Below are 27,942 nucleotides of genomic sequence, written 5' to 3' on the forward strand. Positions count from 1 at the left end.
GGCTCTGTTCACATCCGCGTCGTGGCTTCCGTTTATAACAGAAGCCACGACGAAGTGATGGATGCCAGCAATGCCCAATGGACCCCATTGACTTGCCGTCGTGTTACGCCGATGTGTCCATCAATGTTCCCATAAATTTTACGGAATCTGCGACTGAGGCTTTGAATGGAGCCTCCAATGCAGATGTGAGTATAGCCTAAGCAGACTCATATCTAGTTTTGTGCAGAAAATTCTGGATAACCAATCATTTATTCTTTTAAATCCCTGATAACTCTGGGCTAAAGAGTCTAGTGGGTGGTTTCAGCAATGATTGATAGAAATAGCTGTCAATCACTGATCAGGACCACCCACTCTTAAGCCCAGAGTTAACATAGATTTAAATCCATAAATTACAGGTTATCTTTTCGCACACAACTATATATATCAACCTGCTCATCTCCTCCTGTACTATAACATGCTGCCCGCAGATCTGATTGCATGTTTGACATAACAGGTTCCCTTGAACTTCCTTCACTCCAAACCTACCAAGCCTTCTTCTGTCACAAGTGCACTCTTTACCCGCTCCTCGTTACTCCCTGAAGAACCTGGCACTTCTGATAACCCCCTTCAGTGCCCACTAATCTGTTTATGGAGTAGATGTCCGCTGTGTTCTTCACACCGGATCTTACAATCTCCCATTTGTTTTGAGAAGATTAATATATATACACAAGGTTAAAGTGCACGAATTACAAAGCATAAGACCGAACGTGCTCACACCAACGATAATTTTATTAGCAGATAACTTCTAAAGTAGTTTTTTCTTTTCTTCTGTCACAGTTTTTCTGGGTACAACAGTTGGCGAAAACAGGTGGGTTTATGAAGTAATTCTGCATCTTTGTTGTTCCTCGCCTATGTAATGTGCAGCTCACTTTCATACTCTTCTCTTGTTTTAGACGATGACTCTGCTTTGCAGAGCATTTATGCCTTTCTATTTAAGGAGCACCACATTACCGGGAAGAGATTGCTCTTACTGGAGGAGAATGATCTGAAAGATATGGGCATCGTGTCCAAAGGTCATATCATCCATCTGAAGGTGTGCAAAATACTATTATACAGTTCTAGAAACACGTTCATAGTGCTCTTATTGTAAGTACATCATAGTCTGTATTTTCGAGAAATAATAATCCACATGGAAAGATTTCCAGGAAGAGTCTTGGACAAACTGGAACAGAGAATAACATTTGCAGCGTATATGTCAGTGCCAATGTTTACCTCCAATGGAAGCCTCCAATGTATGTGACTATATAGTACTTTGGAGAAGTCATCCTCTGTTCTCTTACACAGCTATTTCTCTAAATCCCAGAAGGCACTTCCTCCATTAGAAGGTCTGACCCATAAGTACTTGTATATATGTCCTATTCAGGTCAGGAGAAGCCATTTGCAACTGCATATGGATCAGATCTCCCTTTAGTAAGTTCTCCTTCCTAGACAAATCTCAACATCATTCTATTGTTAATAAAAACACAGGAAACATAGAAATGGTTTTGTCCTAGTCATACGTAAATATATCATCATTTTGTTTTGCAGGCTGCAATTGAAAAATTGACATATGATTACCTGAATCTTTTTCATTTCCCTCCATTAATAAAGGTAATTCTTTCTATAAGTTCATGTGTGTGGGGGGGGGAGAAAAAAAACCAGTTTGGGCCAATAGACATCATGAGTGTAATAAAACTTGAGACTTTGCTTCTTCCATTCTCGATAATGCTACATTAGGATCTTGGATTTTGTTCTGATCAGCGTTATCATCTTCATGGCCATGTGTTCTCCCTCTGATGCCCTGGGCTTCTTCATAGAGTACAGGGGCTCGTAATATGGAATTCACATTTACTTGACTATGTGTTGCCTTCTGATCTCTCCAATAGCAGTCTATCAAATGGACTATACAGCAGATTTTACTAGTGACACAATCAAGACAGCCACATTCAATTATTGACAGAATTCTACATTTACAGTCAAAGTCCTAACAATTCAAAATGTTGGTTTGTCCATTTGCTTCAGCAGCAGTGGAAGCTATAGATAAGAATGCTCAAGCAATTCTGCTGCCAAGGATGAAGCTGGGCATACACATAAGATCTCCTGACCCCCTCATAAACATGCACATACTCCTCCTAGCCAAGCATGCATGTTTATTTAATAGGGGAGAAGGAAACAAGACATTTTGTACCGTGGGTTATCTCCCAGCAAAAATAAAGAATCGGACATGTTGAAATCCAACTTACCTAATCCATGTTTCCCCCAACAGTCAGAGGTCTCCATACAGATGAGATGTTCAGTGGGTGGTCTCAGGACTGACGAGACTTGTCAACATTTATGTGATTTCTTGATGGATCAGCCGTAATCTCAATGGTGGATGAACGCCGTCCTCTCCAGGGTCTTATTGTTGTCTAGTGGAAGACCCCCTTCGAAAAGTCATATCAGATGCTAAAATCTGGGGATCTATGAGCTGAAAAGGCACTTCAAGCCATGTGATGCTTCCTATAACATTGAACATTTTCAATGTAGTGCTGGCAATATATTGCTAAAATAATTTGAGTACTTTATAGATTGACCCAGCAAATTCATTTTGGGAATTGGTGGGCAAATTTCTGTACCCCAATACTGCATACCTTCCCCCATCTTTAGTGATGGTATCATCTGAATTGTTTTTATAATATGTCAAGGAGAAATGGGATTCTTCTTTAAAGGGTTATTCCCATCCATCTTATAAAATGATGGCGTATCTCACTTTTTTTTTCCTGGACAGCGATGCTCACGGCCACCTGCTGGCCAGGGAACTGCAGCACAGCCTCTTTCAAGTGAATGGGGCCTTGCTGCAGTTCCCTGCACAGCAGGTGGCCAGGAGCATCGCTGTACAGGGTAAACTTTGAAAAGGACACAGTGCTAAACCAGTCACTTCATCGTCAGAATCCCTCGATCGGTAAGTGATGGCATATCCTAGAGATATGCTATCCCTTTATAAGATGGGAATGACCTTTTAAAGGACAAATTAGGATCCTAGTTTTTCAGGATCGGTGGGGGTCTTGGCAGCTGGACCACCTCTGATCAGAAAGTGATGGCATTTCTTAGCGAGATATGTAGAAGACAGATATGTATCTGGTACATTGAATCAGAGCCCTGTTAAACTCTGTAATGGACACGTAAAATTCAGCAATAACTAACAGTTACTAAAAACCTTCTTTAAATATCGCTCAGTTCATAAACATAACAGGACTTGCTGTGCGTTCTGAAATGAAACTCTTAACCGGTGACTTAGAGGACCAGAAATCCTTTGTTGAAACTAAATTAACTCTGTGATACAGGCAGAAAAAGCTGCGTGCTATTCATTCTCTATTCACATCCGCTACCAGTGACATTAAGATCAACTGCCGCAGACTATGCCAACTACAGACCAACTATGGATGCAAATCTTGGAAGATTGTGCCAAGAAGCTATTTGACTGGTGTGCGCCAGTGTGGGGCCATTTGTCAATGAAATCTTATTCATAGTGTGACTGCCGGCTTCAGAGTATTTATTCACAGGCAAATTCATAACGTATGGTCCAATCTTCTTTCTAGGAAACAGTGATATATAAATGTAACAGAGCTAAATTTGTCACTTATCTCTGTTTAGTGTATTGTGATAAGAGTTACGATAATGCAGTAGGTTTATAGACCCGTGTAATGACTCAAATAACTTGATATCTTTATGTCAAGTTGAGTTGTTAGAAATTACCAAATCAGCCTTGCTGCATCTGCATACAGAATTGATGTATAATAAATTTTGTCTAAAAAGAATACTCCAGGCAAATCTTATATGTGTTATGCCTAGGGCAGGGACTGAGGGGTGGTGCATAACTCGTATTCTGCCTTTGGTGTTCTTTAAATCCTTATGTAATGGATACTTACCAAGATTTGAATCCTAAATTTTTTTAAATGAAACCACACCCATGATTTACCAGGAAACATCCCTTTTAAAAAAAAATATCATAAACTCCACAGCCTTTGCAGTCTGGTTTAAAGGGCTGTCCCACAAAAATCAGGAATGTTGGCAAGTATGGTCATGCACCACCCCCTCAGGTCCTGCCAGAGGGCACCTTTAGGTTACATTCACACGTGTCACAGATTCACGCGCATAAAAAACGTGCATTAAACCGGTCAGTGTGCGTTGCGTTATGCATCAGTGTGCTTTGCGTGTCGCATGTTTTTCACGCACTCACAAGCACTTTTTTTTTTTCAATGTAATTAATGCATAAAACACGGACAGCACACGGATGTTAGGAGTAGGGCCGCGATAGAACGCATCCTTGTGCACTTTTTGTGTGGTACCCCTGCACTTTTTATGCACTTGTGGTGATTGAAGGATTGAGTCCTGCTTTCTATGAAAAATTAAAAAAAAATAAAAAATAGGTGTGTGAAAACGCACCAATACTGGACATGCAGTGAGTTTCACGCAATGGACACTCGCTGCATTAAAACTCACGCATATGTGAATAGCCCCATTTAAATCAATGGGGCCCCGTGCTGTGCGTTGTTACAATGCACAGCGCATGGACGAGATTCACGCTCGTGTGAATGAGCCCTCAAGAAAAAGCCAAGAACCCTCAAACCAATGGGGAACTAGCTCAACTTTTCCCCATGAGTTCTTACTAGATATTGTGACAATGTCCATGTGAAAAATTTAAAATTTGTAATTGTTTCAGTTAAAATTGAGGATTTTTTTTTTTTTTTTTAAAACTGCCAGATCTCTGCCGAATCAAAGTGACGTATACAGTAAGGCCTCATGCACATGAACATGCTTTTGCGGCCGCAATTCCACCCAAAATCCAAGGGAGAATTGCGGCCCCATTCATTTCTATGGGGCCATGCACACGACTGTAGTTTTTACGGCCCGTGCATGGCCCAGGAGCCTGGACCGCAGAAAGAATGGGCATGTCTTATTACGGCCGTGTTCTGCGGTCCGGGCTCATTGAATAGAATGGCCGCGATTTGCGGGCGGCTCGCGGCTGACAGTCCGCTGCCGGTCGACCCGAAAATCACGGCCGTGCACATGGCTACGGTCGTGTGCATGAGCCCTTACCACTTGACTATCGCTACTTTGTAATAGTCCACATAGCAAGAGCCAATATCTTTAACCCTTTGACTTGGGTTTTTCTGCTCTTAATAGTCAGACAAAGTTAAGCAATAGTATTACTATTTCAGCAGCTATACTTTTTTTATTTGTTAGGTGGTAAAACTGATCATGCTAATTTTGTTCGTTTTTCTTATTAAACATCTTTACAAACATTTTAGCGTTATAAAGACTGCAGTCTGGGAAAATGATTTTAAAAAAATTTGACTTTTTTTTGTGATACGCTCGAATCCAAGTACTTTAACCCCTTAGATGATACGATCAATAATTGTAGCATCTACAAAGTGAGGAGGATCAGGACCTTATGATATGGCTGTCGTGTGATAATAGATTACTTTGTATTTGTATGCAAAAAGAAGACCTCATGAAGTCACGTCAAGAATTTTTTTTAAAAAAGGATCGACTGGGGCAAAAACAAAAAAAAACGGTTTAATCTTTAAGAGGTTTTATGAGATTATAAAAAGTCTTTTTATTTTCTTTTTTTTCCCCAGAAACAGTGCCACACCTTTTCATGGGCTGTGTCTGGTATTACAGCTAAGCTCCATTCAAGTAAATCTCATGCAACTTCTTGAACTTGTTACCCAGTTGTCACCAGTCTGGTTATGTCTGTCTGTGCTTTTGACTTTTATGCTTTTTTTTTTTTTGTTTTGCCTTACACAAACGTACAAAGTTAATTACCGTAAAATACCTAAATCAAAATGGGTTCACATCTCACAATTGGTTCCCGGAGTCAGGTCTATATGCAGGTAGACGTTCACATAGTGTAGAGTATACCTGCTGTGACAGGTTCTCATTAATACAGGCCTACATTTCATTTTTAGTGACATGTATTCAAGAACCGGAGATATCAAAACTGCCTGTTGGTCAAACAATTCACTTTTTAAAATACCGCTAGTAAATCATTTATTTCACTAATAAATTAGTCATGTCAGTCCATTTAATTGTTCCGGGAACCAGCTGGGCTTTTGTGAAGGATACTTTTGAGCAATTCCTTACGTTCGCGAACGCAAAATGCAGTTTGAATGACTCTAACTTGCAGAGCATCATACAAACACCAGGGGTTTGAAGCCATTGTTCCCAGTATTCATGTGTGTGTGGGAGGCATCTATCCCCAGCAGTGATGTCAGCTTAGGAACACAAAACACTTGTTAAGAAACACTTCTGAGCCTGTCCTCCTGCAGCCGCACTAAACGCATGGAGGTCGGACGCACAGATCTTTAAAAATAAGTTCTACTTGGTCCGATTTCATTTATCTCATTTATGTTTCAGGATCTTGCATTTGAAAATGAAGATGAAGAGAAGATAGTGAATTTAGAACTTGTGTTTGGATATCATTTGAAGTCTGGAAACATGCCGGAGGTAAAGTAAATGTGAAAAATACCAATGTACCTACGTTACATACAGACAGACCTTTACTATAAATAATACGAATCCAAAAGTGTCCATAATAAATAACCATTTATTCATTTCACTTCCTAAATTTCCCCAAACGAATAACAGAATCAGATTCCTATTGGTTCCCATAGGGGACAGCAAATGTTTTACTGGGATCGATTATTGTAAATATCTTTCATCAAGGATTATGTATATGTCTTCTAGGCTACATTCATACGAGCGTATCCGATTCACGCGCGTAAATCTGGTCCGTGTGTTGCGTTATTTCATCTGTGCTTTGCGAGTGGCAGTGTTTTTTTCACGCACTTGCAAAGCTCATCTTTTTATTTTTCAATGGAATTGATGCGCAAATCACGTACAGCACACGGATGTGCATCCGTATGCTATGCGTGATTTTCATGCACCCATTGACTTCAATGGGCGCATAGGTGCGTGAAAAACACACCAATAGAGGACATGCAGTGAGTTTTACGCAATGGACACACGCTGTGTGAAAACTCCTGCATGTGTGAATGGCCCTATTGAAATCAATAGGTCCGTTTGCTGTGCGTGATTTTCACGCGCAGCACACGGACAAGTTTTATGCTAGTCTGAATGAGCCCTTACTTTCTTCTAAGGCAGTGATGGCAAACTGGTTGCCCGAGGTCTATATGTGGCACTCATGCTCAGACATGAGCGCTCTTGTATGCGGAGTAGAGAACAGGAGAAACAATTTTCTCCTCCGTTATAGAACATTGTGCCATCGTTCCCATCTTTGGGATGTGTCTTTGTATCTATGTAACCACTCTTTTCATATGCCTGTACTTATGGTCTAATATACGTCCATATATTTTTTTTCTGCCAAAAACAAGAACTGATCTTAAAATCTTGACTACCACTGCTCTAAGCGCTAGGTCTTCAATCTTTGGTATGTGTACCCCAGAAGGGTACATGCCCTGTCTCTTTTGCACAGATCTCCAAACTCTGGTTTTCAAGCTGTTGCAAAACTCCAAGCTTGCCTAGACAGCAGCAGAGCCACAGGTTGGAGACCACTGATCTATAGGGTAATCACACTATTCTCATGCTGTGCTTTTAATGGTGCGAGTGCTTGGGGGTACTCTGATGATGATTGAGTAAGGGGTTCTAAGCCAAAAGGTGCATAACCTGTGTTTGCACTCCTAGTGGATTGCTGGACTCACTATTGCATTCCTAAATCAAAAGTTCCGTTTGGGTTCCAAGTAAATACATGGTGAATATTATTTGTCAAGGTTGTTTAACATTGCAGTGTGAAATGTACAAAAGTATGTCATTGTAAATTCACACTCAAAATTGATTTGGAAACATCCTTATCTATATTGTCATAGAGAAAAATGCTGCCTATCTCTTGCTCACAAACTACAAGTTTTATATTGTAACTTTCCATCGTTAAGAAAGCACAAGCAGACAGAGGGCAGAGGGTCGTTCAGATGTGTACAAGGCAATAACCCGGGGCTTAAAACTTCAGATAAGTAGCAATATAGAGGGAAAAAAACAAAACACCTGCTAACCGTTGAACATCATTTTAAAGCTCACATATAGAATTAACCTGCATATAAAGCTGAGTAACTGTAAAAAAAAAATGACACTACTTATCTTGTAATGATCTGGAGTTACAGCCTGTATTATTCATAATTCTGTGGGCTTTAGAGCTGAACTCTCCGAGCATCCTATTGGTGACAACCCTTTAACTCAATGTCCAACCCTTTTTAGAGCCTTGAAACATTTATTACTAACCAAACAGAGACACCCATCTGTACACAGCAGTTTGTGAGTTGTTTTTCCTTATCAGTACAGAGTAGGGTTCTGGTTGACTGAGTGAGATGCCTTTGAAGTAGCTCTTGGAAGGCACTGATTGTTCTTGCAAAGATCGCGCGGTCATCTATAGGTGGCACTAGGGAAACAGTTTTCTTCCTTCTAGAGTAAAGCTATTTTGCATACTTTTCCTAGGGAGCATTGACCATAAGACTTCCTACCAGCTGGAATTCCACTAGGAGAATCAGTAAGTTCCAAGAGCTGCTTCAAAGGCATCTTACTCAGCCAACAAGAAAACTACTATGTACTGATGGGGAGCAACAACCCCGAAACAGTGCTGTCTACAGAAAAGTGTCCCTGGTTTGGCTATTAATCCAAGTCATGTTTCCAGGGACAGACTTTGACTTATAGGGATGTCATCTATAGGTGGCACTAGAAAGACCGCTTTCTTTCTTCTCGAGGATAGTTATTTTGTATGCATTGCCCTTGAAAGTCCAGCTGTATCTCCGTAATGGAAAATTTGTATCCTCCAAGAAAACAATTTGTGACGTGCTCCTTCGAATGCTGTATGTATGGAGGTATACTTCCCTAGAAGCATTGCTCATATCTCTGCACATACGGTTCCTGAAGGAGGCCTTGTACAGGCTCTGTGCTGCAAGCATGAGCCTAATGCCAGTTGCACACGACCGATGTGCCACTTGGGCCGTTATTAACGGCATCCGAGTGGCACCCGATAGTCTTTGCGGACGCATTCAGTTTAGCGGGTGAGTCGGGTTTGTGAAAACTGACCCGATACTCCGATCCGTGGAAAGATAGGACATGTCCTATCTTTCCACAGATCACTGACGGGACTTGGCCAGCGCACACTGTCGTGTGCATGAGGCATTAGCCTACTATTGGGGCACAGGCATGCTTGCTTGTGTCTGATGGATGCTCACATATTTCCCATATATAAAAATAAAAAAAAGGAGTAACAAAAAAGGAGCAGGGACAGGTAAGTATCAATGGTCATGGTCTGTCTGGCACTAATGGTGGATACTGTGTGGCTGGCACCATTTTATGGGTGCTTTGCGAGGCTGTATGAGTTCTGTTTTAATCAACTTAAAAAAAGCAATTCAGGCAAGATAGTGTAATATCCAGTGCAGGCCTGAAGGGGGCAGTGTATGACTGGTATTTTTTCTTTGTTCTTCTCGGAATCCCTATGTCATGCAGTGGCCCCTTAGACCTTGCACTAGTCACCCCAATGCATCAGTTTTACCATGAGTGCTCCTTTAAAGGGATAGTCCCATCTTAGACATTCATAGGCTGTCACACAAATGTATGATCGGCTGGTGTTCCATCACTGGGACCACTATATATAAGGAGATTGTGTCCCCTGACCCCGCGTGGCACTACAGAGAGGAGATGTAGTTGAGACGTGGTGGTGCATTTGTGCGTGTGCGTCTCTCTGCATTGTAGTTTATGGGAGTTCTGAACGCTTTGCTATTTCCGCAACAAGTCCTAAGTGTGGTCCTTTGGAGTTGTACAATTTGACAATGTGGTCCTTGGTCCATTAAAGGTTGTGCAACCCTGGCTCATAATTACCTACGGGGCTATAGAAAATGCAATTTTTTTCCAGCAGTCACCCACCAAACCAGTTTTAGGACTGCCTTAGGCCCCATGCACACGACCGTGCCCACAATCACGGCCCGCGATTGCAGGCACGGCCGGCCGCTGACTGACAGCCGCATTTTCGGGCCGTGCTCCCATACAAAGTATGGGAGCATGGCCTGCAAAATGCGAAAGAACGGACATGTTCCATAATTCCAGGAACATTTCCACGGCACTGACACCCTTCCGTAGTGCTATGGAAAGGTGTCAGTGTTCAATGAAAGTGAATGGCTCCGTTATTGCGGACCGCAATTGCGGTCCGCAAAAACGGAGGTTTTTTACGGTCGTGTGCATGGGGCCTAAATCTGAAGTTCATTGACAGGCTGCTGTAAAAAATATATTGCTGACTGGTCTGCAGTGTAACTGCAGGGAATGTAGCTTCAAAGCTTTGGTTGGTGGTTGTTATTTTATATGCAGCTATTTCTGCTCTTGATATTATAAATCTGTCACAATTTTTAGATGGCTGTCCGGTTACCTTTAGTCACTGTCCTGTGTTCTGCATGCAGATTAATACCCCATGTGGAACAGATCAGACCTCATCACTCTGCTCCATTTTTTCTTACCCACCTTTATAGTGAGGTCCCGCAGTTGATTGTATTACAGAGGTATTTGGTGTTGTATAACTAGAGAGCTCCATCTGTCAAGCTAGCACCCTGGTGTTCTAATTCAGATACTATAGAGCAAATTCATTTCATGCCCATTTTCCCATGTGAATGATGAAAAAATCAATTAATTCTGCAGACTGATGAAAGGGGAAGTATAATAAACCGCTGAAAACATCAAATCAATTTTCTGTTATCATTTCTACTTAACACGGGATGTGACCATAATAAAACATTTATACTACCTAAGCGATGCTTATATAATCCCCTGCAAATAATGGGGCAGAGCTATCAATAATATCATAGAGACCAGCACTGGTGCTACGGAAAACTGTCAGTAATCTGAGTGATGTTTATCAGGGTCTGTTCATATCACGATTGGGGCTTTACTTTCGGCATGCATGCTTGTAGTGTTCTGACAAACATATACACCCCCGGACATATGTAACTGAACTGTACGCCTATATGTCTGCCATTAACTCATTATAAAAAAGAAAGTATATCTAGCATTATATTTTTCATAATTGTATTGGGCTGGTTCTCCTTGTATTAAAAGCGTGTCAATTATTCTTTTCAATACAATTGAGACAGGAATACCCAGATATACTGGCCAGATCTATGCCAAATGAACACTCTTTTGGCATACATTTGTCTATAGCCCATGGCACGCTGATGTATATACGCCAAACGTACATCACAAATATAATGTGAATATAATACAGGCCTGTAGGGAATCTGTGTCGCCCTACGTGGTCTGCACACGTGTCCATGTTGTGAGCATAGAACATATTTTTAGAAATAAAGGTCCAACACTGTATCTAACAATCTCCACCTTACTACACTCGTATCACGTCCCATTGCAAGACAAAACTCAAAAGTGTCTCCATTGTCGTATGCAGCTTAAAAAAAAATATCTCAGCACTTTGATAAATATGAAGTAAAACACTAGTGACAGATTTCAGGAGCCTCTTACACAAGTTTTACAACTGCACCACACTGATAAATCCATCTCATTATGTAAATAACTGGTGATCTGTGACGTCATCATTTCAGAGGTCATTTGTCTGCGTAGAACGAGGGATAACAGCACGTAAGTGATCACACATGAAAGGAACTCAGATTTAAGACATACAAACTAACTTTTAATGTGCACTTAAGATTTGTCTTGTCAAGTTATGTTTGGTACGAAAATAATAAGATATTCCAAAAGATATTTAGTGATCTATATTTGTTAGATTACAATTTTTTTTAAATAAAAATATAAAAAAAACCTCATCTTGCAAATCTGTAACTGCATCAACATTAGTATAGCCTTAGGGTGCATTAATACATTGGGGTTGAGGTGTGGTAAAACCAATAGAAAAACGTATAAAACCGCAGTAACAATGCAAGTGGTTTCAGTATGTGGTTTTAACCGCACCTCAACCGCAACGAATGATCATACCCGTAGGCCGGGTTCCTACGGGATGGATACGCTGCATAAATAACACGCATATCCGACCTGGAACCCGCAGTACATTCCGTCCAAAAAGCATCGGTAAAATTACGCTCATACTTACGTAACCCGTTGTTATGGCGACGCATCCCTCCTGTACAGTCCGGTCCTCCTTGGATGACGCTGGAGCCCATGTGACCGCTGCAGCCTGTGATTGGCTGCAGCGGCGGTCACATGGGATGTAACCTCATCCCAGGAGGCCGAACTGCAAGAAGAAGGAGGGCGTTCTGGGCAAGTATGTATTTTTTTTTTCCGTAGTTGTGATTTTTGTGGCGTAATCGCTGCAAAATACGCCGCAAAACTTGGCTTTCTGTTGCGGGTTTTGCGCCCCCATTAAATTCAATGGGGAAAACCCGCAACAGAAAGTCAACAAAAACGCAGCATAAATTGACATGCTGCAGAATTAAATTCCGCACCGCTGGTCAATTTATTAACGATTTTGCGGCGTTTTTTTTTCTGAATCTCATCCACTTTGCTGGTACTGTATATGCTGCGGAATTTCCACACAGAATTCCATTGCGAGAATTCCTCAGCGGCCTGAGGCTGTATTCTCATGGGTCATTTTTTATGCATTTTTTTTTACTATAATTTAAATAAATGCATAAAAAATTGGGGGGGGGGGACTAAAGATCTCAACAAAAGCCACTTGTGTGAATATAGCCTTATGTTTTCATAGTAAGTCAAGTCTTTATAGCTATCATCCATGTATAATTTATCTATTAACTATCTTTATTCAGTAAATATGTGTAAACTTTCAGAGAGAGAGTTCGTTGTTTTTATCTACTCTTACTCTCATTAAATCATGGGAAATAAAGAATGCAATACCAAAGTATTCCTATAACAGGAGACTCTCCTCCCGTTTAGGGCTTTATTTTGCAAATAATATAATATCGCTATACTCCGTTCTGCCAGTAGGGAGGAGTGCTGACCCAAAATAAATGAACTCACCACTTTTGAAGCAAATAGTTAGAGTTAATGTATTAAAAGATGCAGGCCAACACTTGTTAAAAGAAGAAGCAATACAACATTATATATATATATATATATATATATATATATATATATATATATTTTTTTTTTATTATTTAGTTAGTTCTACTGTGTGCGTGTTTATAAGTGTCTGTTGCAATACCCAAGATAGCCTGCAGTGTAGGAGTCAATTACGCAGGGTTCTCATGTAAGCTACCTTTTCATTTACAGTGTATCATGCTCATCATGAAGTCTGAGCACGCTTCATGCTGTGACTGTTTTATCATTCATAATCGCATCAAACAAAACGCCATACAAGTTTACAAAAAAAAAAACAACACAAAACTGACACTGAAAAATAAAAGAAGAACACAATCAAGGGTTAGACTTACTAACACAACAGCCGTCCTAATTAAAAGTACCCTGGAGAAAAGTGCATTATTCTGCCTTTCTTCATTTCAGCTACATGTCATCTAGTCATGAAAACATGTCAGGACCTTTATAAACATGTCAGGCATGATGATGTTTTCAAAGCTATTTCATATCCTGAAATGTGTATTGTGCCATTAAAAGTATGCTTCATTTGGCTTGTTTCAATGTAATCTTTAAGAATACCCCAAAGGCCTTGTTTCAAACACATGAAAAAAAAAAAAAAAAGCAATCTTATAGTAACCTTGTCTGCGCAGTGTCTAGTTAGTAGCAATCCCGGATGACCTTAGACACGCGCCATTGTTAAGGGTATAATACATTTACATATTTTGCAATAAAACATCAGTCATTTGCATTACAGTGTCAAGATTTTATTTGATTCTTCCACCTAAAAATGACTCATTTTCCTTTCTTGTATTTTAAAAAACCAACTACTCTAAGCTTGTTTGAGAATAATCAAAAATTGGCCATTTAGCTTGAAGTCATTTTCTTTTCAAAAGGCAAATGTTATTTAATCTTTCAGCTGTTCATTGTGCCATCATAAATACTTTCTTTTCAGCACAGTTGTGGGGACTGAAATGAGCCCACTAATTGCCTCCCATTTCGACTGACATGTGGTGGTTTAGTGGAAAGGAATCACAGCGGGGAGAAGGAAATGGGAGGCTGAGAAAATGGGAGCTAATTATTTTCTCTGCCTCATGTCAGGCTCTGTGTCAGCCTTGTTTTTACAAACTGGAAGGTTTAGCACTAAATAAAACAAACTGGCGTCATGTTTTCATATACTGGCAGTGTCACGAAACCAGCTGCACATCTCAAAGACAATATAATGCCTGCATTTGTACGGACACCATCTGACAGTAACTGTGAGCCACTACTAATGAGGATATCACAGTGATGCCAAGTGAAAGGTGCTGAATAATTTATGATTCTACATCAGTACGGCAATAGTCCTTTACATCATTATGAGACATTGTTTTCCTGAAGAGATTAAAACATCCTTTAGTCTCAGACCCTGGAACCTACATTTGCTAAGAGAGGACTATTAATGGAATTTTGGGAGAGATCCGTGCCCGGTGTTTTTTTTTTTTAAAGAATATCTCATGGGACAAAGCTTTGGAGGGTCACCACACATGAGATATAAAAGAAGAGGAGCAAATTATTCTCACTGGTATTATCTAGATTTAATTTTTTTTTTTTTTAATCCGAAAAGAATAAAGTGAGTCGGGTTTAACATAATGAAAAATAACCCAGGTGCCATAGATGAATGTTCAACTGTTATGACTTGGAATCAGTAGATCTCAGCAGCTGAACTAGATAATAGCAAAGAATTTACGGGAGCTCATGTCGTCAACATGTTCTACTATTAATAACAGCGGGAACAATTGTTTTTTTTTGTTTGCTTTTTATTTTTATCTTAGCGAACATCTATCGTATCCCAGAGCTCATAGTTGTGGCTAGGACGTCGATTTGGTCACATAAGCTAGAAATAAGAAAGTTTATTGCAGTTTATGAGTTATGGGGCAGTGTTCTGTATGCTGTAGAAAAGGCTGCAGAGTACCGCCTGCAATTCTCTAGAGGGCATGTACTTACCCTATGCCAAGTCTATGTCTAGTATGCCAGGGGGTGTGACCCATCAGCTGCCCTCCTTGACTTTGCACGCTTCATGAGCTCAGTTGTTCACTATCTGGAGAGAAGGCGATGTAGAGAAGGATAGGTTTGCATAGATCAGATCGCCATTTTCTCCACCTGCAGTCAGATTAAGCTATATGGTTTTACTTCTTTGTGCTACAGCTTGTTTCTTTGTTTTGATCCTTAGTATATTTAACCTCATCACAAAAGTTGGTGTCCTGGGAATCGCAAAAGGTGCATGCTGCAGCTTTTATTCCTGGTTACCAATTAACTGATAGATACAAGTTCAATTACATATATCCCCTGCTGGGTCAAAAAATAGGATTTACTAATGGCAGGTAAAGCCCCTCTTAAAATGGAACTTTTAATAAATTATAAAATGAGAAAGAAACAAAAACACCCTGATGTTGGTGTTCTGTTGAATACTGTTAGGCTAAGTTCACACAGAGTTTTTTGATGTTTTTTTGACACGGAAACCGCGCCAAAAAGCTTGTCAAAAACGGCCCGAAAATGCCTCCCGTCGATTTCAATGGGAGGCGGGGGCGGTTTCCTCCTGCGACATGCCCTATCTTCGGGCGTTTCCGCCTCTGACCTCCCATTGACTTCAATGGGAGGCAGAGAAAGCGTATTTCGCGGCGTTTTATGCCCACAGCGCCCAATGGCCGCCGACGAAAAACGCCGCGAAAATCGGCGTGCAGGGAGAGGAAAATCTGCCTCAAACTTCCAAACTGAATTTTGAGGCAGAAATTCTGCCTGCAAAAAACTGTGTGAACTTAGCCTTAGGTAAATCAGGACGTACCGAAGACTCAAAAAGTAAGTATTGCAATACTTGATACTAAATCTTTGAAACAAGTATACCCTATCATTCAGTTAGCTCTCAGGCAGAATGGTATTAATCCTCCTAAGTGTGCTCCCTATGGATGTTGGGCTATTGGAGACTCACTCTCACCTGTATAAGCACTGTCCCTGATAGTAACCAACCAAAGGCTATTCAAGTGCTCTGAAAAGAGCGACCCCTGGTTGATTTGAGTCCTGTATTCTATATATCCCTATTATCTAGCTTCCACATGTTTCGCCAATAATTTTAGCCGGCTCATCAGGAAGCAAACTGATATAGTGACGGGATGCCGCGTCTGAATGTGTCCTAACTAGTTGTAGAGGTCAGTTTTCTTATAGAAAAACTTCTGGTTTATTAGAAGAGCTAGACTGGGTTCCCACGGGACGGATACGCTGTGTAAAACACACGCAGCATATCTGACCTGGAACCCGCAGTACATTCCGTCCGAAAACCGCATCATTGCGGTGCGTGTTTTCCGATGGAATTTCCGCTGCGTAAAAGCAACGGTAAATACTGCTTATACTTACGTAGGTCGTTGTTATGGCGACAGGTCCCACCATCGCAGTCCAGTCCGGCCACCCTGGATGATGCTGCAGACCATGTGACTGCTGCAGCCTGTAATTGGCTGCAGCGATCACATGGGATGCAACGTCATCCCAGGAGGCGGGAATGCAGGAAGGAGGAGGGTATTCTGGGTATGATTTTTTTTATTTTCCGTAGTTGCGATTTTTGCAGCATAATCGCTGCAAATACGCTGCAAAAGTCGAAACACTGGGCTTTCTATTGCGAGTTTCGCATTCCCATAGAGTTCAATGGGGAAAAGCCGCAACGGAAAATTAATAAAAACGCAGCAAAATTCTGTGAGTCTAAAAGCGCTTAAGGTCTTGCAGGGAAAATGCCCGCTACATCGGGAGCCTTTGCACAATCTAGGATTTCCAAATACTCTTTTATACATTAACGATTACCCCTGTCAAGATCTATTCCCCTTTGCCCCTAGAAAAACCGGAGCAATGACCAAAAAATTATGTGTAAACAGTCTGCAAATTGTATCCCGTAGGGAAGGTTTTAATCTGATACTACACATTCCAATAGTCAGCCTGAAGTCTTATCAAGGGACCAGATAGCAATGGTTTCCCGCCAGCTCTGCACAATATTATCAGAATGCTTCTAAAAGTAATATTTCCAAAAATAACTTTATATAAGGGTATAGTTATTTAAGCGACCTCAAATTCTAGCTTTTTTTTCCCACTATATGTGGATAGGATTTGGAAAACTCCATCCACATGTATTGTATTGTAAATTGCTGTGGATTTTCAGCTTGAGATCTACACCAAAAATCTGCTGTAATTCCACAGTGACTGAATTGACCCTTACTAGGCTATGTTCACACGTTGAGGATTTGATGAGGATTTCGGTGCAGAATCCACATCAAATAATCTCCAATGTAAGTGAATTGGGTTTTTGTAACCCCATTTCAATGCTCTGGAAAAAATCTCTGCTGAATTTTCATCCACACCGCGAAAAAAAAAGTAACCTGCTCATTCTTGAGGATTTCGTGGACTATTGGAAGTTTTGAAAATATAGTAAAATGTGAATTAATGCTTTCAGTCACTGATCAGACATTTTTCATGAATGAAAAAAAAATAAAAAATAATATATATATATATTTTTTTTTTTTTATTTTATTTATTTATTTAGACTACCTAGGGCATGTGCCAGACTGGCAGGATTTCTGAATCATCAGGTGATGGGATGAAATGGTAGTATGTAGGCTTAGATAATAACAATCTACTGTAAGCATTTAGTCATGCATTATCCATACATATTATAATCAACATTCAGGCATTCATAATCTTCATGGAAAATTGCTTCAGCTACAACTTGCACAAAAGTGACACAATGTAAAGTACGTTCAAACAAAACCTTATTTTGACAAAAAAAAAAATCTAAAAAGCAATTACATTTTTTTAGTGTAATTTCACAGTTATGAAAGTACTTTTATTGCATGAGGGATTCAGTCTCCATGGCATGAAACATCATTATTCATAGCGCATCACACATTTAATGCTAAATTAATCCATCAAATGTTTAGGCTTCTGTAGTCCATGTGCTTGAAATTAATTGTTGATCAATGCTTTGCATGCCTCACAGGCAACTAAGGACATTTCCTGACCCATGACATGCAGTGTATTCTGTTTGTATTTGTTAAGTGGAAAAAAGATGTCTGGTAGTTTGTGTTTTATTTTTATGTAATTTTCTTAAGTTACGATTGTTGTTAATGTCTACATAAATTGATTTAATTTTTTTTTACATCTGCTGAAATCATTAAAGCTAGGGGTCATGTGACATGTCCACAGCCATAACACGCTTAGGTGGTTGTGGAAAAATGCTAAAACGAAAGAATGCTTTTAAAGTGTTAATAGTTTAGTTTTTTTTTTATCAATTAACAAAATACAAAGTGAATGAACAGAAGCCAAAATTGGATTAGTACTTACCGGTAAGGCTGGGTTCACACTGCGTTTTTTGCAGGCGGAAAATCGGCCTCAAAATTGCGTTTGGAATTTTGAGGCAGATTTTGCTCTGCCTGCACGCCGATTTTCGCTGCGTTTTTTGCCCGCGGCCAAAAACCACCGCGAAATACACTTTCTCTGCCTCCCATTGATGTCAATGGGAGGTCAGAGACGTAAACGCCCAAATATAGGGCATGTCGCTTCTTTTTCCAGCGAGACGGTTTTTCCGATCGTGGGAAAAAAACACCTCCGCCTCCCATTGAAATCAATGGGAGGCATTTTCGGACGTTTTTTGACGCGGTTTCCACGTTAAAAAACGCGTCAAAATCCTGTGTGAACTGGCCCTAATTCGGTTCCTATTAAACCCCCCAAGCCAGCACATCGGAGGTTGAATCTCCACCCCTAACCGGGACAGGAACACACAAAAGGTTAAATAGTCCCCCTCCTCACCTCAGTGTATTTCAAATAACCGAATGCCATATTATTCCATAAACATATTGGTGAAGTGCATATACACATTGGGAGGTTAATAACGGTGCTGTCATGGAGGGTTTAATAGAAACCAAATTACAGGTAAGTACTAATTCTATTTTCTCTAATACACCCTCCATGACAGCACATCGGACAGTGCCAAATAAATAATACTAAGGAGGGATTACAGTTTTTGGGACTTTCCTACTGAAGGAAAGAAGTTGTGAGAAAGATCTAATCTATAATGTCTCACGAACATATAGATAGAGGCCGCTTTACAAATCTGTTCTATGGAGGCGTTAAATTTTTCAGCCCAAGATTTTGACATGGCTCTAGTTGAATGAGCTTTTAATTTATCTGGAGGGGATAGATATTGATTTAGATATGCCTCACAGATGGCTTTCTTTATCCAATTGGAAAGAGTCCTTTTTGAGGCCTTCTTCCCCCTATTTGCTCAAAAAGGCAGGATAAATAAGTTCTGATCTATCCTCCAGTGTTTTGTAGCTGTCAAGTAGGTAAGTATGGTTCTCCTAACATCTAGTGTATGGAAACTCTTCCTCTTTGTTCCCGGGTTCCTGGAAAAATTAGGAGAGTAATATCTTGTGACATATGAAAATGGGAGACTACTTTAGGTAAAAAGGTAGGATCAGAGCGTAGGTTGATTCTATCCTCTAAAATATGAAGATATGGTTGACGTGTTGAGAGGGCCTAAATCTCCCCTACCCTTTTAGCCGTGGTAATAGCGACCAGAAAGGCTGCTTTCCAGGAAAGATTTTTAATTCTGATATCTGCTATGGGTTCAAATGGAGAGGATGTTAGACCCTTTAAGACAATATTTAGATCCCACGGGGGGAGATAAGACTGTTTTACTAAGGGATAACCCAGTGGTCCCAGCAAAGAATCTTTTGATCCAACGATGATTTGCTAAATCCTGGTCAAAATATGAACTAAATGCAGAAATCTGTACTTTTAGTGTAGCAGGTCTTACCCGTTTCCCTAGACCTGCCTGTAAAAATTCTAAGATCTGAGCTATATCTGGATGGCATAAGTTCAGCCTGTCAGAAGAGTTTTAACCACTCCTTCGGATAGACCTCTAGCTTTTAAGACTGCGCTCTCAGAAGCCAGGCTGCTAGCTGGAATTTTTGAAGGTTCTTGTGATAGATAGGCCCTTGGTACAGAAGGCCCTGGGAATGATGTCAGGATCAAGGGTTCTGCTATCTTTAGGTTGTGAAGTAGACCATACCATGCCCTCTTGGGCCATAGAGGGGCTACTAGGATTACCGTGAGCTTTTCTTTGTGGATCTTCTGAAGGACTTTTGGAAGAAGAGCTATGGGGGGAAAGGCATAGGCTAGGGAGAAATGCCAGTTGTGAGATAGGGCGTCTGTTCCTGAACTGGAATCTCTTGGATTTAGTGGAGAAAAAAATAAATTATACTTCTGAGTTTTGTTGATTCGCAAATAGATCTACTTGTGGACTGCCCAATGCCTGTGTGATGTGATAGAATAGCTCTTCGTTTAGGCACCATTCTTGTGGACTGAAATCCTTCCGACTGAGAAAGTCTGCCTGTATGTTTAGAGACCCTTTTAGGTGGAGGGCAGAGATGGATTCTACATGTTGTTCTGCCCAGTTGAAGATTTGGGCTGTTAGAATCTGGAGGTTTTTCCTCCTTGTTGATTCAAGTAGGCCTCTGCAGTTATGTTGTCGGAATAAATTTTTATATTTGAGCCGCTTGTAAGATGTTCTGATACCCTCAATACTTCCAGAACTGCTTGGAGTTCCAGAAAGTTGAATTAGTGATGTCTCAGGTTTTGAGGCCAGACTCCCTGGAATGATGAGTGGGAGACCACTGCTCCCCAGCCTCTTTTGCTGGCGTCTGTGGTAATGGCAGTCACAGGGGTAGGATGCCAGGCTACCCCTTGATTTAAATTACCTCGGCGTGTCCACCAATTTAGTGAACGTTTCACTGCTATGGGCAATTTGATTTTCTTGTATAAAGATTAGGGGGGTCTGTCCCATTCTGAAAGGACTAACGGCTGCAACGTCCTTGGGTGAGCTTGCGCCCTTGGGATTGCCTGAATGCATGAGGTCATGGACCCCAGTATAGACATCGCTTGTCTTATAGATATCTGATTTTTTTTCTGAAACAACAATATCTTTTTGATTAGCACAGATTTCTTCTCTGGAGGGAGAAATGACATCTGCCGATGTGACTCCAGGAGAAAACCTAAAAATATTCTTCTTTGAGAATGAAAGAGATTGGATTTCTTGAGGTTTATAATCCACCCTAAAATCAAGAGGGTCTGAGAAATCTGATGATGCTGTATGGAAAGTAGTGATGGCGTTTGAGCAACTACTAACAGGTCATCTAGATAAGGTATTATATTCATACCCTGTTTCATGAGGAACGCTATTACCTCCACTATTATCTTTGTGAATATACAGGGTCACGAAGATATTCCAAATGGAACGGCTCTGAACTGATAATATAGTATCTTTTGATTTTGTAGAATGGCAAATCTGAGGAATTTTTGATATTGTGGATGTACTGGGATATGGTAATAGGCGTCCTGTAGATCGATGGTTGCCATGGAGCTGTTCTGACCTATTAATGGGATGGATGATCTGATTGATTCCATCTTGAAACGACGATATACTATAAAGTGATTTAGTAGCTTCAGATTTATTATAATTCGATAATCCCCACAGTTTTTTTACTAGGAATAGTTGAGAGTATTGACCGACCCCTATTTCCTCTAATGGGACTGGAGAAACTACATCCATCTCTTGTAATTTCTGGATTCCCTTTATATGGGCTTGTTGCAAAGTGCTGGAGGGGAGAGAAGTGATCAATAATTTTTTTTGGGGGGGATAGGCAGAAAGCTCGATCCTGTAACTGTCTGAAATAGTATTCAGGATCCATTGGTTTGTGGTGATCTGTTTCCACTGGGAAAGAAATCCTGACAGCCTGCCCCCCACAGTCCTGGGATCATTGCCTATCCTGTTTATTTTGATTGAAGAAAATATTTCTTCCTCTACCCCCTTTTGCATAACTCCAGCGTCCCGTCTTTCCCTTTCCTCTATAGTCCTGACTGTAGCTACGAAAGGGACGAAAAATAGTCTGTTTCTTTGTTATTTTTGGCTCTGGAAAGGTCTTTTTCTCGTCAGCAGCCTTTTCTAATATCGTGTCCAAGACCGGACCAAAGACATATTCTCCCTGGAAGGGTAAAGCACATAATTTTTGCTTTCAGAGTGGATGTCCAGTTCACATCTTAAGCCACAGAGAACATCTGGTGGTATTTGATAAAATGCTAGCGCTGGCTGCCACTTTGACTGATTCTGCTGATGTGTCAGCTAAGAATCCTGTAGCTTTCCATAGGAGTGGTAGTGAGGCTATGATATCCCCTCTAGGAGTACCTCCTTTTAAGTGGTCTTCTAATTGGTTGAGCCATCCATACATCGCTCTTGCCACACATGTGGCGCCAATGTTAATTTGTTGAAGGGCTGCTGAGGCTTCCCATGTCTTTTTCAACAAACTCTGCCTCCTGACGAAGCCAGTCTCAGGCGAAACGCATGTCGAGGCGTTCTTTTTCTGTGCCACGTCTATTTTGACGTGTCCATTTCCTTCCACCATGTCTGTAGGTATGGTTTATCGCTTTTTGGTGTTATACTCTTACCCTTATTGATACTATTATATCTAGGTTTGCATTTTATATGTATTCACCATTTATGTTTGCATACCTATAGCTGCACATTTTGGGCTTTGTACCTGTGCGGTCTTCTACAGCTACATTTATTCTTACGTTACATGGTGGTTCTGGATATGGTACAGTCGTTTTTAGATGGGTTGTTCTGTTTACCCTCGGGTATAATTACATCTATACCTCTCCGATGCTGCTCTTCGAATGTGACTTATATTATTATATATATATTTTTTGATATTAAGTATTGTTGTTTATTTTGTACTAAGATTTATATTTTTGATGATACGTGCCAGTTATATATTCATATATCTATAATTGGGTGTTATGTCCCCTATGCTTTTTGGTGTTTTTTTTCCAACAAACTGTCAGCTTTCCTATCTAGGGGATCATTAAGCTGAGAAGAGTCTTCAAAGGGTAAGGTAGTCTTCTTATTCATTTTTGCCGTCTGTATATCTATTTTGGGCACCTCTTAGCAACATTTAATATCCTCTTCATCATGAGGGAATCGGTCCTTTATTTCCTGAGGCAGGGAAAGCCTTTTCTCTGGGTGTGACCATGCCTCCAAACTAGTCGATTTTTAGGCCTAAGCCCTGCAAACATTTTGTCATGTACAGAATGAGGTTCCTGAATGTCCATCGTGGCTTTAACAGCAGATATTAATTCGTCCGTAAATTCAGATGAAAAATAATACTTTTTGACAACCCCATGGATTGAGGTGAACAATTCTCCTTCTTCTAATTAACCTTCTGATATAGAAGGAATTTATGAGTCGCTTCCATCTGACTCAATTTCTACAGCTAATTTCCACTTTTTAGGTGCAGGTGATGGTACGGAGGGCACAAAGGTTTGAGAAAAGGAAGCCAAGGAGGTCTGAACATCCTGCTTTACAATACCTCTAATTTCATCAATTAAAGAGGGCTGTTCTTCCCTAATAATTTTCTCTGTGCAATGTTGACAGAGAGGTTTTTTGTTTGTAGACGACAACTTCTTGCAACATATCTCACATTTCCGATATGGACTCTCCCTTTTAGATTTAGAAGATAGCTCTCTGGAGTGTCCTAAAAAACATACAACAAGAAGGGAAAATAAAACCCATAATTTGTATAGGGAAGATAAACCCATAGCCAGATTACTTACTGCAGCTGGGTGCATGCATGTTTCAGAACCGAGGTTAGAGCCACATCTCCTGTCATCATGATAATAGTAAACGTCTTACTTGATGGAGATCTTCCTGTAGTCTGGCACTGTTTAAATCCACCACCAAGACTGAGTGCCGGTGCACTCCTCCCCCGTTACCTGGAGTTGCCTGTCCGGAGGAAGGCCGTAAAATTTCTACTTTGCGTGTAGTCCTCCGAACCGGAAGTGCGTCAGACGCACGAACGGAAGTACGTACACACACACCATCTGGAGGAGTAAGGCGTGCGTTCCAAAGATTAGAACGCATGCGAGGACGGAGGGGAGTCCGCAAAGAAGACAGGCTGGGGAGCTACAGGAGGACCGGAGCCTGCTTGTTCAGCCGCCTCAGCATTACCCGGAGGCGGCACAAGACCAGAGGTCTTATCCTGGAGTTAGGGAACAGGTAACTGAACCGAAGACCAGGCTGTAAGGAAGGAAACATTTTTTTAAATCTTCACTGCTAGAAGAGCAGTAACCTCTTGTATGCCCCTACCAGGGACAGGAAAAACACTGAGGTGGGGAGGGGCTATTTAAACTTTTGTGTGTTCCTGTCCCTGTTAGGGGTTGAGATTCAACCTCCGATGTGCTGTCATGGAGGGTCTATTTGAGAAATCTAAATCAGATCAATATTTGGTGTGACCACCCTTTGTGCAAGTGTACCTAGAAGAATTGATGCTGTTTTGAAGGCAAAGTCATGGATTTGTAGGATTAGTCAGGTGTATGATTAACCAATTATACCAAACAGGTGATAACGATCATAATTTTCATATGTAGGTTGAAACAGTCTTTAACCGTAACAGAAACAGCTGTATAGGTGGCTTAATACTAGGTGAGGAATAGCCAAACTCTGCTACAAAGGTGAGGTTGTGGAAGACAGTTTCATGTCACAGGTCCACCATGGCAAGACTTTGCACAGCAACAAGGCACAAGATAGTTATACTGCATCAGCAAGGTCCCTCCCAGGCAAAGATTTCAAAGCAGACTCGGGTTTCAAGATGCGCTGTTCAAGCTCTTTTGAAGACGCAGAAAGAAACTGGCAACATTGAGGACCATACAATGCAGCAGATCAAAGACACATCATGCTTACTTCCCCTCGAAATAGGAAGATGTCCAGCATTGCCATCAGCTCAGAACTGGCAGAAACCAGTGGGAGCCAGGTACACCCATCTACTGTTCTGCAAAGTCTGGCCAGAATTGGTCTTCATGGAAGAATTGCGGCCAAAAAGCCATACCTTCGACGTGGAAACAAGGCCAAGTGACTTAAGTATGCACAAAAACATAGGAACTGGGGTTCAGAAAATAGTGAAGCTTGGTGGAGATTCCAAGTTTGGGGCTGCATTTCAGCTAATGGAGTTGGGGATTTTGGCAGGATTAATGGTGTCCTCAATGCTGAGAAAAACAGGCAGATACTTATCCATCATGCAATACCATCATGGAGGCGTCTGATTGGCTCCAAATGTATTCTGCAGCAGGGCAACGACCCCAAACATGCAGCCAACAAGGAGCCGTGAAAGTGATCATATGGCTCCCGCAGAACCCTGATCTCAACATTATCGAGTCTATCTAGGACTACATGAAGGATCTGTGGTTCCAAATGATTTGAAAAAACGATCACACTCTCCTCTTTCTCTTCCGTTCATTCACTTTGCATTTTGTTAATTGATAACAAAAACCAACCTATTAATACTTCTATTAAGCAATTTTACTTTGCAACATTTTTCCACAACTGCCTAAAACTTATGCGCAGTACTGTATATATAAAATCTCCTAGTGACTGGCCATCACCTATTGTGGGAGTTGTCTACATACAGACAACCCCTTTTCATATGCTCTGTTATTGTAAGTTTACCAAAGTTAGTACCATGTCTCAGCACTGGAGGCATGGGTGCGCTGTCTTAGGAAGAGGTGAGCGATTATCCTAAGGTGGCGCCCTTCCTTGCATGCAAGGGGTAACATTTTAGCACATATAGCATTCCTCCCTGCAATTAGCCTAGTAGTGTTCCAACGAGAGCAGTCAATAATAGAGCACTTTTTTTATAACATTTATGACAAAGAGTGGCAAAGGAAGAGGAAGTTATATGTAACAGTTGCCAATAAGTCCACCGGATAGGTCATCAATATATCATCGACACCCGGACCCCGCACCTTTAAGCCGCTCCGGCTGCCTCTGGCACCGGATGTTATGGCCCATTATGCGATGTACGGTGCCCAAAGCAGTTGGCTCCGTACATAGCATAGCGGCCGTGCTGCAGCTCTGCTCCGATTCACTTAAATAGGAGCAGCGAGCTAACTGCTTCCAGGATATACGTCCGGTGCAGCCAGAACGGCTTAATGGTGCGGGGTCTGGATGTCGGACCCCCCACAGATCATGTACTGATGACCAATCCGGTGGATAGGTCATCACTTGTCCAGTAGTGGAAAACCCCTTTAAGTAGTTTCTAGGCTAAAATAATGGAGGAAATGGATGTGTTTTGGTCTACTATTCGGGTAGTACAGTATTTTAGGCACTATGATGACTACTCTAAAGCTGGCAGTATGGGAACTACTATGAGGTTAACATTATGTTCACTACAATGATTGTGGCACTGTAGACATTTCTATGTCTATTATCAGTATTGATATTGATTGGTATGACCCAGAATGGTTTAGAATGTGTAACCACGTTATTCAAGGGTGTGGCTAACATCAGAAAACACTGGTAGCCATCCCTTTTTCCTAAACCCCATTTGGAATGAGGGATTTAATTTTCCACCTCCGGCAGCAGAAAGGCATAAGCCTGACCATGAATGGATTTGCCACCAATCCAACCAGAGTTCTGATGTTTTTCAATAACTGGATGCTGGTTGTTGTCCGGACATACACTACAAGATATCTGTAACAATCTGAATGATTTAGCATGTTTTCTATATTCGTTGAATAAATGCTATGATTGTAGCACTTTGTTAGTGCATTTTCAATAGTAAATCTGCCCCATATTCATTACATTTAACGTGCTCACTAATTCTGGCAGACATGGTGTGGCCCACATTTATTAACTGTTTTAGGCACTTTTTGCTCCACACCTGACAAGGTTGAATGGCTTTGCGGTAGAATGAGCTTAGTCTAGCAGAAAGAGGCATGGCTAAAAATGTGACACCGTCCGTTACAATTTTGGCACAAAACTGCCGTAAACTAAGTAACCAAGAGGCGGTGTAACGAAGAGAAAAGTGTCTAACATGCGCCAAATTAATCATACAGCATGCACCACTGTGATAAATCTACTGACTTCCTTGACTAAGACAGTCTTTAACTTAGACAATATTAGTAAATCTGTCCCTCTATCTATAGCACTATATATTATTCACTCAATAGTACCAGCTTCCAACACAAAGAACCTTTATTAAAACAACTGTCCAGTCAGAAGATTAAAAATGATAGGTTGCTTAGTCCCTATAGGGCTACCCACCTGCTATTTATTTTCCGGTGCTTGCTACTTAGCTGCCTTTTAGCTTGGCTCCATTAGGGCTCAGCTGTGATCTATGACTACATTTTAGCTGCAGTGCCTACAGGGAGTCTGAGGTAGTCTGAAATCCACCTCCTGTCTCATCATTGGTTCAGGCTGCTACTCTGTCCCTCCCCTCTGCAGCTCTGCCTCTTCAGATTGGCTGCTTGGTATAAACACCAGTCTAATACAGGCTCACCAGGATGTCAGTGAATGGAAAGCTGACTTCTAGTACAGCAAGTGCAGAATGACTATAAAGTACTGATCGCTAAACCACCACTAATTGCCACACATATACTGAGGAAAACCCGTTACAAGGGGAAGCAACTCCGAGAATACAGCATCGGTGGGGTCATTAAATGACTTGCCAAAGGAGCAAGGCTTTAAAGAGGCTCTGTCACCACATTATAAATGCCCTATATTGTACATAATATGATCGGCGCTATAATGTAGATCACAGCAGTTTTTTATTTAGACAAACTATCATTTTTGACGGAGTTATGACCTATTTTAGCTTTATGCTAATGAGTTTCTTAATGGACAATTGTGCGTGCTTTACTTTTTGACCAAGTGGGCGTTGTGGAGAGAAGTATATAACGCTGACCAATCAGTGACCAATCAGCGTCATACACTTCTCCCCATTCATTTATACAGCATATAGTAATCTTATTACATCA

General features: G+C 41.0%; 1 protein-coding gene across 1 annotated transcript in view; it reads left to right on the forward strand.

Moving 5' to 3' along the window:
* The window catches only part of MAP3K20 (mitogen-activated protein kinase kinase kinase 20), a 153,443-nt gene that overhangs the window by 109,929 nt on the left and 15,572 nt on the right, over positions 1-27,942 (forward strand). Inside the window, exons 13-16 of the mRNA XM_075829475.1 lie at positions 817-847; positions 933-1,072; positions 1,567-1,629; positions 6,418-6,507. Of these exons, the coding sequence (XP_075685590.1) occupies positions 817-847; positions 933-1,072; positions 1,567-1,629; positions 6,418-6,507 (324 nt within the window). The remainder of the gene's footprint in view (positions 1-816; positions 848-932; positions 1,073-1,566; positions 1,630-6,417; positions 6,508-27,942) is intronic.

Source organism: Rhinoderma darwinii, chromosome 6 (genome assembly GCF_050947455.1).
Source record: "Rhinoderma darwinii isolate aRhiDar2 chromosome 6, aRhiDar2.hap1, whole genome shotgun sequence".
Classification (NCBI taxonomy): domain Eukaryota; kingdom Metazoa; phylum Chordata; class Amphibia; order Anura; family Rhinodermatidae; genus Rhinoderma; species Rhinoderma darwinii.